The sequence below is a fragment of the Sesamum indicum genome, linkage group LG2 (genome assembly GCF_026168435.1).
Source record: "Sesamum indicum cultivar Baizhima isolate 11 linkage group LG2, ASM2616843v1, whole genome shotgun sequence".
Taxonomy (NCBI): Eukaryota; Viridiplantae; Streptophyta; class Magnoliopsida; order Lamiales; family Pedaliaceae; genus Sesamum; species Sesamum indicum.
Window position 1 is genome coordinate 1843760 of NC_142658.1, and position 15918 is coordinate 1859677.

At 31.9% G+C, this 15918-nt stretch overlaps 1 protein-coding gene across 1 annotated transcript; it reads left to right on the forward strand.

Moving 5' to 3' along the window:
* Positions 1-7861: 7861 nt before the first annotated feature.
* Positions 7862-14669, forward strand: LOC105176975 (laccase-15-like). The gene is made up of 6 exons (XM_011099982.2): positions 7862-8010; positions 8684-8835; positions 10378-10622; positions 11257-11385; positions 12702-13649; positions 14289-14669. The coding sequence occupies exons 1-6, from the start codon at positions 7882-7884 to the stop codon at positions 14417-14419; spliced, it is 1734 nt and encodes a 577-aa protein (XP_011098284.2). The 5' UTR covers positions 7862-7881; the 3' UTR covers positions 14420-14669.
* Positions 14670-15918: the final 1249 nt, after the last annotated feature.

Here is a 15918-nt window from a genome sequence, read left to right on the forward strand (position 1 = left end):
ATTATAATTATAATTATTATTTAAATAATTAATTTATTCTGTAAGTTTTATTAAATTTTTACTCAAATGCTTTTGTGGATTTTGAATAATAATTTTATTTACTTTTTAAAATTTTTTGAATTTTTTTTTATAAATTAAGTGGATAATTTTTAAAATTTTTCCATTCATCCTTTTTTTCTGTAATTTTTTTTTAAAAAAAAATACACTAAGGGTAAAGTTGATATTCCAAATCTCCATCCAAAAATGATATAATTTAACCAAACATTAAAAATATTTATAAATTTTTTAAATAATAAAAAAATATTTATAATTATATCAAATCTAAAAAAAATCTTCTAATCTACCCATATTTATATTATCTTCCATTGTTGACATTTTCTATTGCATTATTGAACGTTTCTCTTTCTATTTCACAAAATAGTATTTTCGTTCCCTTCTCATCCACCGCCACCGCAACCAATGTCACAATGAAGAAAAAAAGTAATTCATTCTAGAAAAGGTCAGACATTGGTGATCTTAGTCACATCTAGCCCTCAACCCTCACTACAACAAAATATGACACTAATAGTAAAATATCAAATTATAATTTAAATTATTATTAAAAATATATATTAAGTGATAATAATTCTTATCTTGTTACTACATAATTATTAATGACAAAAAATTACGTAAAGTTCTCATGAAATATAATCAGTGACATATATATAGTGACGACCTAGCAGCATCCTTAGATCGTCACTATACAAGCCGTATATAAGGTTCATAACGTGGGTCTTCTACTGCACACCAATCCATTTGATGTACATTCACTACAAGAAAATTACTCAATAGCAAAGAAAAAAATCAGCATCGAGCTAATTAGCAAGTAAAATTCTCGTTATTAATTTATATTGTTTAATACAAGATATTTACTTGCTAATGAATTTAGCAACGAAAGTTTATCTGCTAACGAACTTAGCAAGAAATTGTTTAATATATATATAAATATATTAGACAATCTAGATTAACAATAAGAATTTTACTTTCTAATTAGCTCAAGACTGATTTTAACATCAATTTTTTTTTTATAGTTGATCCGGGTTAATCACGTTTGATCACGATCAACGGTCACGACCTCTCCACGTCAGCAATCCGAATCTGATATCTGAAGATAAAACAAGAAAATTAAGCTAGTCGGGTTCATCCCGACGACGATACTCTGATGCTTAAGTAAGTTTGGGGTCAAAGGAAAATTCAGCGATCTAAGTATGCGAGTAAAATGCAGTGTTTCAAAAGTACCTCTCATTGCCACAGCGTGGGTCATTTATAGGGTTCCTTTGTGGGTCCCATCCTTCGACGTATGTCGTCTCAAAGGGTGCTCAAGCAATGACTAAGCGTCTCCTCAGCATGCCCTCTGTATGGGTCCCTATACGGGTTGGATTCGAGTTATCCTGACCTGAAAGAAATGTCCATGACCTACAGTGGACAATAACCATCCCTGGCGATCTCTGTAATATCCTCGATCCACACTGATCCGCGACCATCTGTGCGACCTTCGTCTTTCAATAAAATCCCTATCAATAGCTATCCAAGCATTTGTTTGCAGTGATTATGTTATAATTTGCCCACGCCAAATATGGATGTGAATGATGAGTTTGTGCTTATAATTTAGCTACACCAATCATTATGTTGGAAAAAAATACATGGGAGTGTGTGGAATTGATAGATGAAGAAATATGGCATCCAAATTGGGATTGATACGTACAAGATTTTTGGTAGATCCTTATGGAATTAAAGGACAAACGACATACACTTATTTTCAATAATTGGTCCTAATTCCTTTTGGAATTAAGTTACTAAAGGATCGATGGACATTTCGAACATTTAATTTTTATATCGATTCTCAAGGAAATGCAAATTTTATGCAACTAGGGGATATGATTTAGAGAATGTATAGTCTGACACTAGCTAAATATGGGGTGTGATTTTCATTCCATTTCATATTTGATTTAGAGGGTACGTTTGATTAAATTTATTTAGAATACCGAATAAACTCTTAAAAATAAATTCTCAAACTGTTTGGATAAATAAGATGCTGGAACTTATAAGATGTTAGAGTATTTGGCATAATAAACTATTTTTAGGCTATAATAATGATTGAAAAAATCATCAAACTATTAGAACTTAAAATTGTATAAATAGATAATTTTGGTTTGGAGGTAAAACGTTAACTATACGAAGGATAAAAGTAAATACTAATCAAATTAGGAAAATATTCAATTTAACCCCCTGTGATATTGCAAATGTGCAAATTATCCCCCTACGAAAAAAGAAATTAGCAATTTATTTTCCTGTATTTTTTAAAATGCAACAATTTGCACCCTTGTGTTTTTTTTTTAAATTAGGCAATTTATCCTCCTAGATAGGGGTAAATTGCTTCATTTTAAAAAATACAGGGGGTAAATTGCTATTGTTTTTTCATAGGGGAGTAATTGGGTCATTTGCAATATCCCAGAGGAGTAAATTGCATCAAATCCAATTAAATTTTGAGTGTGTTTTTGTTTATTGGATATTTAAATTAAAGAGCTTATAAGATGTTTTGAAAAAAGTGGATGAAGTTACTTTTATTTGAAGTGCTATAATAATTAAGATCCAAAATATATTTTATTTTAGAATCTTATAAGTTTTTGAAAAAACATTGCCAAACGATTTTCGAAAGATTATAAACTTTCAAACATTTATAAGATGTTTTCAAAAGCTTATAAACTTAGGCGAGCACCCTCTTATCCTTATTTTATATGGGGTCGGAAAAAATGCAAGCAACTCTTTACGATATTACAAATAAATAAATTATCTCCCTATAAAAAAAAATAGCAGTTTATCTTTTTATTTTTTCAAAATGCCACAGTCTATCTTCTCGTATTTTTTAAAATGAAACAATTTATCTTTTTGTCTAAGGAGGTAAAAGTCCCATAAAAAAAGAAAAAATACAGAATAGTAAACTGCTATTTTTTTTTTTATATAAAAGGATAATTTGCTCATATATAATATCAGCAGAAAATAAATTGTATTAAACCCTTTTATATATGAGTGATGCATAATCCTAAACTAGTAAGCAAATGAGCCCTAGTAGTATGATCATAAGCTAGAATAATTTCCTTGTGAGTGAATGATTGAATTTTTCTCTCTTTTTAGTAGGTCTACGGGAAGCCAAAGCCAACAAACCCTAAAAATGTTAGCATGATTTGATTAATGAACTGAACCTATTATCATAGAGTAACTTCTTTAAACTTAAAAAACCCTCTAAATTTTGTATGGATTTGTGTTCATGTGGGATGTTTTCTGTCACTTTGAGCAAAAAACATGTCCGTTTTTATGTTTGTAAAAGAAAAGTTCAATATATGTCCGACACCTCCTCCAAAATGCAATTCCAAATACTCACTCTCTACTTTTCACTATCTAACTCGATGCTGTTTTTTGTACGTGATATAAAACTTTTAGAAAATAGTATTTTTAGTTCTATAAGTTAAGTTTATATTACTTTGATCCTATTCATTATGAAATTAGCATTTCTAGTTCTATAACTTACAAAAATTAGTATTTTTTATCCTCATCCATTTTTCCATCTACAATTTAACAATGCAAATCACGTGTCTAACACATTATCGTTAAGTATTTTTTGTTAGAGAAAAAGAATGATCCTTTTTTCAATATTAGCATACGAGTGCTTCATTTGGCGTACTTGATTCACTTGTGAAAGACATGATTCTTTGTGTTGCTTCTACTTGGCTTCAACTTACAAAAATATAGGAATGACAGGATTCAATTCTTGTGAGAGAAGAGAGATACTGCTATATTTTTTGCCCTATTTTTCTTTAAAATTTATTCTTTCCATTCAAATGTAGTTACATTTTTTCCCTAAAAATGGTACCAAGCTGGAAAAAGGCCAATTTTCTCTTCAACCAAAAGTACTTAACGATCACATGCAAGGTATGTGCGCTACACTGTTAACTTGTAACAAAAAAGTAAATGAGGAGCGAAAGTGCTAATTTTTATAAGTTACAAGACTAAAAGTGCTAATCCCATAATGAATGGAACCTAAAGTAAAACGGACCTAACTTATGGGATTAAAAATATTATTTCCCCTAAAACTCTTTTCACCTATATGTGTAGGTTTTGGGTTTATCTTGCTTCGAAAGTATCTTGTTGATTTATAAGAAATAGTTGAAATATAATATCTAAGTTATTTGAAAAAAAGTGTTTTTTCATAATGTGAAACTTTTCTCCAAAAATATGTTGATTAAGTGTCAAACAAGAATTTCATTTATATGATGTTTTTTTTTTTAAATTTCTTGTAGGCACTTTTATTTTTATCCTTGATTTTATCTTAATTTAAAATTATATTGCTAATAGTTAAGAAACAATTGAGATAATTGGGAAGATATTATTATTATTATTATTATTATTATTACATTTTTCTTTTGCTTTCTGAAAACTTAATGGGATTTCTTTCTTTATGATTGGGGATTGGACAAGTGCGGCCAACTGTTTTTTTTTATTTTTTATTTTTTTTTTATTTTTTTATAGAATTTAATGCAATTTATCTTTTTTTGTTAAGCATTTAACGGAAGATGTCTATAGATTAAAAATACTACTTTTTTAAAATTACAAAATCAAAAATGATAATTTCGTAATGGATGAAACTAAAAATTAAAAAATTCTAAATTATGGAACAAAAATCAAATATGAATCATTTACTTATGTAAATCAAAATATAGATAGAGTTAAAATTATTACAAATTACGGTTTTTTATATTTTTTTTGGTAAATGTAATTTTCATAAATAGGAAAAGATATAGTACAACAATCATGAATCAGGTAGTGTTTCCCTCGACAGGCCAAAGGATATGCCACAATCTATAAAGTGCATGTGTACTAACAGAGAGAGCTAAGGTAATACTAAGTATATGTTGTCTAACATCCTGCGCAATTAAACTAGCTACAATATTCGGGTTCCGCTCAGTGTGCTCGAAACGTCTAAGATTTCTCTCTCTCTCTCTATATATGGTAGATACAGGCACCCAGTAATGCGCGATAGGCCACATTGACGATATATTTACCCCTCCACCTCCTCGCAGCCCACTCAACATCCATCGTCCAATCTCGATTAGGCCACACAAAGCGTGCAACTCGTCTAATAGCGTGAAGGCATCGGCGACTGTATCGACATCGGAAGAATAGGTGTGTGTGTGTGTCTCCACCTCATCCTCATCACATAATACACATCTACCTAAGTGAGATAACTATGGTTTGTCCGTCGTAGGTAGTTTCTCCAATATAGCAAGTCATAAGATAAATATGTGGCGAGGTATCTTCAAAGCGCCTGAAACTAGTGAAGTCCAACCTACTTTCAGGCCTATTGGATCAAATAATCGCTTTAGAGCTTGGATCGTAGGGATTCTACCTACAAATCTCCAAATAATTCGATCATTATCACTATGAATCGGTGGAAGCGTGTGAGTAATCTCCAAGTACTGTATGTTAGTAATGAGAGGCCACTGCCACTGACCTTCTTGGATGACAAAGCGAAGTCTGATGGATTCATGAAGACCAAGGGTGATCGGCACCCTTGGGAATCTCTCCATAAGAGGACCGATTGTGTTTTGTAAAACTCAGCTCCTTGTGTTTTGTAAATCTCTTCGTAATTCGGTGGAGTTACGTGATAATTTACCTATTATATCGATCCTTTTCGAGAGGAGAATCCAATGGTCCTGAGGGGTTATCGTTCGTAGTGATGAAATTCTATCATTTCGATCACTATTCAGATATTTTTTAAATTTTTTTATTTTTCAACTGACTTTAGTTATTTTTTATATTTTCTATTGTCATCGTTTGGACATAATATTTTTTGATTTATTGCTAGAAAGCATGGTAACCTATTTTTTGACCAAATTTCATGGGCTTATGAAACAATCTAAATTTTAGCAAGTTTTGACTCTGGTTTACCTAGACTATGAGTCTTTCGTTTAAATAGTTGTTAATTCTATTAACAGAGTAATCGAAAAATAAAATATTTTTACTTTCAATTCGAGTTTTCAAGAATATCGAAGACGTGTTATCTTTATTTTTTATTTGAAATTGCTTCCCCTCCATTATATATTTAATATATATATATATATATAGATATTTCCAAAGAAATAACAATGAAATATGTAATTATAATCAGATATATAGAATATCGTGGCTTGAATTTTGGGGGAGTTGGTTAATCAGCTTTGATTCTCTCTTTTAAAAAAAAATTAATATTAAATGATGCCATTTTCTAATAATTTAAATTTTTAGATGAGACAGTCATTTAACATAATATTAAAATTAAGCCAAATAAGAGATATTGAGTTCAAATTTCATTGCCGTACATTTATAAAGGAGAGACTTCTCATATAGAATTTGCACATGAGAGAAACGTGTTAAAAAATAATTCTTCTCTATAATAATTTAAACTTTTAGATGAACCGTATTTCTAAAATATTGTTTAGTTTTCTTTGAGATAATTTACAAGGATGATATGTACATAGTTGGATACAATTCTAGGATAGATAATACAATTAATAAACTTTTCTTGGTTGAATAGTTTGAAAGAATTAATTATAGTTAAAGGTTAGGGTTAAATGCTTTTTTGGTCTCATAACTTGAGTCATTTGGCGTTCTCGTCCTTTAACTTTCGAGAGTAGCATTTCGATTCTGCATCTTTTTTATTTTTTTTAAATTTTTGCGATTTCAATCCTTTTTTAAGTCGAAGTTCACCCCACCTCACCGGCAAAATGCATGTACATTTCACGTGATCTTTTGAAATTAAGGCTACTGTTCTTATTAACTCATTTATGCTTACATTTTTATCCTTTAACTTTCTAGCATACCATTTTGGTCCTGCATCATTTTTTAAGTTTAACGATTTCCAGTTCGTTTTTGTTGAAATTCACCCTTTTCATCGGTGGAGATGAACTCTGGTGAAAAAAGGACTAAAATTCAGAATATTGAAAAAATGTAGGACCAAAATATTATTCTAAAAAGTTAAAGGATGAAAATACCAGATAATATAACTTACGAAATCAAAAATGCATTTAATTACCCTAAAGGTTAATCTAAAAGCTAAATTCACTTAAACTCGTATGAAATTCTTGGAAAGATATATATATATATATACCTATTTAAGAATAATTACGTAGAGTACTATATATCTTTCATTAAACATAATAATTATATCTTTTAATTATTAATTAATGTCAGCATATGGTTTTTTAGAAAGTTGAAATTATATTTTAGTGGTATTGAAAAAAAAAAACATCAAAGCCTACCGCAACATTACAAGAAAATTAAACCAAAATTCACCAAAAGATAATAACTTTTAGTTATCGATTATTTATGGGAAAAAATGGAAGCAACATCTTATAGTATTGCAAATGAGCAAATTATTTCTTATGAAAAATATACCGATTTATCTTCTTGTGTTTTGAAAAATGCAACATTTTACTCCCATGTGTTTTTCAAAATGAAGCAATTTACCTCATCAAACAGGGATGTAAAATAAAAAATACGAATAATTTGATCATTTGTAATATCACAGGGAGGTAAATTGCATTATTTATAAATCTAAAAGTAAAATTCATGGAACTTAACTTAAAAAATCTTGAAGTTAAAGCACCTACTCTCATAACAAAAAGTAGCAAAATAAACAGTGTTGGTGCATTAAAACGTACTGTCAAAATGTCAATATCTGGTGAAAAAGAGTTGGACAATATTGGATTATTCCTTCTTCTTTTTGTATGTGTGTGTGTGTTTTTCCCTTGGGGATTACGTTTTTACTGTCTATAAATTCCAGGAGGTGTGTAATAATTCATCAGAATGCAGCACAGTTTTATGAGCTTCATCATGACATTGTTTCTCATCAGATACATTCACATAATTTCACTTATTCTAATTCTTGCCAACTCCTTCTGCTTGCAAGCTGAACTTCGACGTTTTCGATTTGTCGTCAGTTCTCATCTCTCTCTCTCTCTCTCTCTCTCCTCTTTCTCTCTCTCTCTTGTTGTTGTTGTTGTTTATGTCAGAGAATTTTGATCTTTGTAGTGTACTACAACATGCAAATGAGTTAACAATGCGTTTCATGTTAGTTGCAAACGAGGAGCTTGAATAGCTTGTAAGCTCCAAGATCCCCTCGCGTAACGGGACACCAATCAATTCGCTAGCGACATCAAGAGTGTTTATAGTTCCGTAAATCGAATAAAAGACCAAACAAATTTTTTGTTTCGACATTCAGTTCGATTTCTATTTCTAACGGCGGCTTAAGAGCTGCACATCGAAATATTATTTTTTATTTATTTATATATATATATACACTAATTATTATTAGACTATTATAGTTCTTTTACATATTAAAATTTGAGAAAAGTAAATAAAAAGTGTCATTATGATTTTTTACTATTGTTTTTTTTTAAATTTTGAATGAAAAATTCGTTTTTTACCAAATACGGAAAGAATTCAACAATAATCAAAACCGAAACGACTAATTCAATTTGGTATAATATTTTGGTATATTGAATTTTCATTTCGATTTTACCAAACGAACACCCTTAATAAATACTATCAACTCTTTTGGTTTTCTTGTAATTTTGTGTTAACTAAAATTGGATTGTCTTAAATGCAGGTGAAGGAAGCTTCTTACAAGAGATTGTGTGAGGAAAAGAGAATCTTGACAGTGAATGGGAAATTTCCAGGGCCAACTCTCAAAGTTCACAGAGGGGAGACCATTGTCGTCGACGTTTTCAACAGAGGAAAATACAATATTACCATTCACTGGTATCGCATTAACTATACTTCATTTATCCTTAACCCTCATTAATTTTCATGTAATAATCTCCTGCTTTGTTTACGATTTTTCAGCTACGGTTAATTATTATAATAAAAAGAAAAAAAATCGTTGGAAATAAAATTCAGCCACGGCTTCGCCATGGTCATTAGCTGTTGTTTGTGCAAGTGTGGTCAAAACATTAGCCATGGCCAACCACTATGACAAATGTTTTGGCTATGACTAGAAACCATGGCGAATATTGATTAATCGTGGTAAAATTTTAAGTTTTACTTTGACTTGTTTAATCGTGATTAATAGTATTGATTTACCACGATTTCTATGCTATAGTCATTTATAACGTATCGAGAAAACTCATTTTTTTTTTGTAGTGATTATACCATTTCATCAGCCCAACATTATTTAATTTTTTATTATAATTAGATATACAATTATCCTGTAGGTTTCAGGGATTAAATGTATTTTTAATCCTGTAACTTAAGTTATTTGACGTTTTCGTCTTTTAACTTTCTAGTATAGTATTTTAATCCTACATCTTTTTAATATTGGCAATTTCAATCATTTTCTTGCCGGAATTCACCTTTAGGGCGGTGAAGGGTGAATTCCAGCTTCAAAATTGACTGAAATTGTGAAAAATAAAAAGATATAGCACTGATATGCTATTTTTAAAAGTTAGAAGACGAAGACGAAAAATACAGTGAGATAAATTACTATTTTTTTTCACAAAAAAAATAATTTACTTATTTACAATATCAAATAAAATAAATTACATTAAACCCTAAAATTTTGAGATACGTTTTATTTATTTAGGACGACAAAAGTAATGATTAGTTTTGATAAGTTAGTTCATTGTTGAGATAAAATGGTATTGTTACAAAACTACCCCTAGCAAAACAGAAATGCACCCAAATCCAAGTACATCAAATTGGACATAACGGTCAAGAAAAGATTAATCACAGAGTGGTGGGCTAGGCTGGATTTGTAATCCCACCAAATTGGTCTGAATTTAAGCTGTTGAATTTCGGACCCGTATGAAATAAACAAGTCAGATTGTGCCGGTTATCCGACTTGGTAAAGAATGTTTTTTTGGCTTCGTATATTTTGAATATTCGATTAAATGAATGATAAAATTATTTTTAAATTAAATAAATAACAAAGAACCTTAAATTAATTACAATTGTTTTTTTAGATGTATTATTGCATCATAATAAAACTAAGTCGTGTGTTTACGTGTTGAGTGGAGAAATTACTATCGAACCATTTGAAATGTATTAAAAGACAAAAATATTAGGGGCAAAATCGAAAAATCACATGTTTGCCAGGTTGGTTGTGGTGAGTTATGTAAGTAGAACAGTGATTAGTATACGGTTCCAATATTTCAAAGTAAATACGAAACTAATTTATACTATTTTTCTTATTCAGACTAATACATCAAAGTAAACGGAATTTTGTGGGAAATCACATGACATAAACTTAGATGTAAAATTTCAAACATTTGAGGGTGCGGATTTAGGTAACTGTTCTTGAAACAGGCATGGAGTGAGGCAGCCGAGGAATCCATGGACAGACGGCCCTGAGTACATCACCCAATGTCCCATCCAACCCGGCAGCAGCTTTAGCCAGAAGGTCATATTTTCGAAAGAGGAAGGGACGCTGTGGTGGCACGCACACAGTGGCTGGTTCCGAACAACCGTGCATGGAGCCATCATCATCTACCCCAAACCCGGAGCTCCCTATCCTTTCACCAACCCGCACGCCGACGTTCCAATCATTCTAGGTGATCCATATCATCATTTTCCGTTTATTATTAAACGGATAAATTACAAATTACCTTCTTAAGTTGTTCAAAAATCTTTACATAAAGTTTTTTAAAAAATAAAATATTACTTTATTCTCTATATTTTTTTTTTAAAAAAAATAGCAAATTACTCCCCTCATTATGGAAGCAGTACGTTCCTTTTTAAAAAACATATGAGTAAAATAATATTTTATTTTTCACAAGGGCTTATGTGAACATTTTAAATAATACAAAGTGGTAATTTGTAATTCACCCATATATATAATATTTTTTTCATACCATATCTTAGGAATGGTATACTTTCCGTCCCATTACGTATAAAATTTTTATTGATGGTCCCGTAAGTTACAAAAATCACTTTGAGTCATTTCGTCAGATTCTATTAGTATTTTTTTCATCAAAATACTAACAAAACTTAGTGAAAGGATTCAAAGCGAGAATTTTTGTAGTTTATAGGATCGATCATTAATAAAAACTTCGTAATTAATAGGACGAAAAGTATACTTACCGTAAATATATGAGATTGAGAAATGGAACTTCCCCTTGTTTATTACATCCTCTATCTATCTATCTATATATATATGTGTATGTGTGTGTGGTTTTTGTATGGTAGGGGAGTGGTGGAAAGAAGATATTGTGAAAATAAGGCAAGACTTTCTTGAATCGGGAGGCCAACCAAGGGACTCTGATGCCTATACCATCAATGGCCAGCCCGGGGACCTTTATCCATGCTCAAAGCAAAGTATGTTCTCCGAGTTTTTTCCCTCTAAAATTTGGATTGATTTTTCAGATGATTAGGCGTCACGCCACGTTGTTTTTATTTTTTTTATATATAATAAATATTTTTTTATATTTTAAAATATAGTATAAATAATAATTAAATATATATACACTAACAAATCACATATCAAGAAAAAAAAGATCAAGTTAAAGTATTATCAACACAATAAAAAAAATTAATGTAGTGATGTTAAAATGACGGTGAGTCATGTTTTTTAAAAGTAATCCCCGTGTTTACGCCCATATTTGTTATAAGGGTATAATAGTCATACTTAAAAATCAGTGCTAAATTATATTACCTATGATTGTCAAACAAAATCAATATGTGGAGGAAAAATACAACCAAGGCAAAAATGCAGTAACATAAAAGAAGGTTGAAAAATAGACAACACATATTTACTATACTAACCTTGGCAAGAAAATGTAATGCACATGTAAATAGTTAATAGAAAGGTAAAAATGATTTTTACACCCCCACATTAATAAATAGGCTCTCGAATATTCAGATTGGGACTTTGGGCAAATTGAAGAAATAAGACTTCTAGTTGTGATCTTATACGTGCGAAACGTGCTTGGATTATGAGCTTTTAATTTCACTTCATCAATGTAAAAATTTAAATTTTAATCATACATAGTTAATTAATATATGCCGCAATTTTAGCTATGATCGACACGTTTGTTGTGATTCTTAGTTATGACTAATATTTTAATCTCATTTGCAGAAACGACAAATAATTATTGCATAGCCTCAATTAATTTATTTTTTTATCACGATAATTAATAGTGATGAAAAATCATACTTCTCGTAGTGAATTGATGTTTTTGTATAGATGATTGCTTTTGAAAAAAAAAAAAATGAAGTTTTACGATTTGATTTATTTCCTAAGTTGATTTATGAAAAATATTTTGATTGATTATTAATGTCATAATAAATCTTTTAATGATTGAAAGATGGTATACTATATACATTTTCAATTGATTATTAAAAGATGATATAATAAATCTTTTAATGATTATTTTATGAATTTTCAACCTCTTAATATATCATTAATGATTAATGTTTGATATCATTCTTAGCTATGACTCAATATACACACCCAATGTTAATTATTTTTTAAATAAAATATATGATATCATTTTTATATACGTGTCGTGTCATGTGTATGTTGAATAGTGTAAAAAATAGAATAGTATTTGCGACAGAAAATTCGATCGGAAGGACAACTTCGCATTATTGATTTTCCGGCTAATTAATTAATATGTATTTCTCCATCACAGGTATGTTGAAGCTGGAAGTGAAGCATGGACAAACATATCTCCTACGCATAATCAACGCAGCCCTGAACGAAATCCTCTTCTTCGGAGTAGCAAAGCACAGCCTCACCGTGGTGGGGGCCGATGCATGCTATACCAAGCCATTCACAACGCCCTACATCGCCATCGCCCCCGGCCAGACGATGGATTGCCTCCTGAACGCCGACCAACAACCCGACCGCTACTACATGGCCGCCAGGGCGTACTTGAGCGGCGCAGGGGTCGATTTCGACCACACAACCACAACAGCTATGGTGCATTATGCAGACCCCTACTGGCCCTCTCCGTCTCCTGATATGCCGAAACTCCCCGACTTCAACGACACTTCTGCCGCACTGAACTGCAGCTACAGCATCAGAAGCTTGAACTCCCAATGGCATTCCGTCTTAGTCCCTAAGGTCATCACCGAAAGAATTTTCACAACCATATCAGTCAACACGTTACCGTGTCCCGCCAACGAAACCTGCGAAGGGCCTGACGGAAGGCGGCTGGCGGCCAGCTTGAACAACATCAGCTTCGTGACCCCGCACATCGACGTTCTTGAGGCGTATTTCTACCAGATATCCGGCGTGTTCGGCCAACGTTTTCCGAGCTTTCCGCCTACGGTTTTCAACTACACTGCCGATGGGCTGCCTGTGGAGCTGCAGATTCCGAGGAAAGGGACACAGGCGAGAGTGCTGAGATTCAACTCTAACATTGAGATGGTTTTCCAGGGAACTAATTTGGTTGCAGGGATTGATCATCCAATGCATCTTCATGGATTCAGTTTCTATGTTGTTGGGTGGGGATTTGGAAACTTTGATGCGCAAAAGGACCCTTTGAACTATAATCTCGACGACCCTCAACTTCGTAACACCATCATCGTGCCTAAAAATGGCTGGGCTGCCATCAGGTTCAAGGCAGACAACCCTGGTAAACTCCTTTTGCGTAACTATATATATATACACATAAAATAATCATCATATTATTGCAATAATTTTAATTTAAGTCGAGTAAATCTAGAGGTGACAGTTTTGGGCCTGTTCCTGTTAAAATCAATTTGGCAATTTTTTGGTCCTGCAATTAAAGATAATTGGCAATTTAAGGACAATTCTGATAAAAATTTCATAAATTAGCTAGAAAGTACATGTGACATGCTAATTTGAAGTTTTTGGCCAATTTATGAATTTCTGATTAGAATTGTCCTTAAATTATCAATTTATTTTAATTGTAGACCAAATTGCCAAAATTTATTTCAATAAAATCAAAATTGCCACACTCACTCACACACACACATATATATTTATAGGACTAAAATTATAAATTTTTTCTCTTTTGTTTATGCCCCTCTACTATGTACAAGTTACTACACCTATCAGTCATAATCTTTGTGAAAGATTCGTATAATCCTTTGAATTGAAACTATCACGTAACATAGTAATTAAATATATTATATGATTAATCATTTTGGTTATAGCTGAGGGGAATGTAGTTAGTATAAAATACGCATGAAATTATATTTTTGAATAATAATAATAATGATAATAATTTGGATTGGTGTTGGAACTGCAGGGGTTTGGTTTATGCACTGCCATTTTGAGCGTCACATGACATGGGGCATGGAAACAGTATTCATAGTGAGAAGTGGCAGAGGCCCGACCCAACGAGTGCTTCCACCACCGCCGGATATGCCACCATGTTGATCATGATCCATCTCAAGACTGTTCTCCTAATCTCTGACCGTTAATCTTCCTATATATATATATATATATTTTTACGAATTTACTATTTTTATTTTATTAATTAATTGGACTATGTTGGTCCAAAGTCCTTGATAATAGTATAATATAAAAGCAAGATATGAATATTATTTTAAATTTCAAAATAAATATTCATTGGTGGTGAATGGTAAATTTCATAAATTTAAAGAATGAATATTATACAAGTATACAATTCAGTTTATATTATTGGACTATTCTCCATATTCTAAAGACAACAACTACCTCTACTGATGATGGATTATAATGTAGAAAGTAGTTTCTGTTTAATTTGCTCAATTATAAGTCTAGCAACAACAATTGTTTTCCTTGAAACATGGCCAAATCTCCTAGTATACTTTTCCTGCCAAACATGGTACACCAGTCCAGCCAAGACTACTTGATTTGTTGCATTAACTAGATATCTTCCTCTCCATTTTTTAACTGCCCACAAGATGAGTTGTTGTCATTGTCTACATGATCATTCTTTGAATGTGTCAAATCACTCAAGTTGCATATGTGCACTCAAATAAAGATGAGAATGGGATTCCTCTGACAATATACATTATGCTCCCAAGTTTTGTAGCCAATGTTTGTCGATTCTTGTAGCCAATCTCTCTTTATAGTGGCCTTGATGTTTGGCAAATTCTATATAATTTATACTCTTTCTTCTAGCCTACCCTCACTCTACCTGCAAAAGTAGTACAGAAACTTTTGAGTTTGCATTCAAACTAGCATGCAATGGTCCATTAGGAAGACACTGCAGCAATATCCCAAGTGGATGGCAAGCATCTCACCAAAACCAAGTAGCTTGTTATGTACCAATTTGATAGTGAATAACTGGAAAAATACAAGTCTTCAAATTTATGGTTCTCTTCCAACTCCAAGAACCAGTAGTTGAAGAGATTGTCCATACAAAGTCCCTCTTTAATTCGTAACGTTTGATCCACTCCACCCAAACTGATGTGCTCTACTGCCCCCAATGATTTGCCATAGGTGCTTGCAGATTAGAGCTTTATTTATTTTAGATATAGATTTAATCCCCAGTCCACCAGCTAAAACTAGTGTACCTGCTTCTCAGCCATCTTCGTTGATCCTCCTCTTGTTCTAGCCCATGGAGACCTCATGAGCTTCTTCTCAATCTCCTTCATTACCCCTGCTAGGACAACATAGTAGCTTAATAAGTATAATGTTGGTGGGGAAAACCCTAATTTACCAGAAATACACTTAATGAAGGGTATTTATGTAAATGCCTAGCACAAGACTGGCGCCCTGCTCAAGCGTGTCAGGTAGGACCCGCCCCCTAAGAAGGAAGACCCGGACTAGCAAGAGCCGTCCGATTGAAGATTCTATCATCCAGATGGTGACGTGTGGCCCAATCACCACACACCTCTGGAACTATAAATACCCCGACACTTCATTTATTGAGGTAACTTTGGTCTATT

Coding starts and splice junctions, on each gene's coding strand:
- LOC105176975 (XM_011099982.2), top strand. CDS start 7,882: ATGCAGCACAGTTTTATGAGCTTCATCATGACATTGTTTCTCATCAGA. Junction 8,836..10,377: donor TACAATATTACCATTCACTG/GTATCGCATTAA, acceptor TTCTTGAAACAG/GCATGGAGTGAGGCAGCCGA. Junction 13,650..14,288: donor GTTCAAGGCAGACAACCCTG/GTAAACTCCTTT, acceptor TTGGAACTGCAG/GGGTTTGGTTTATGCACTGC.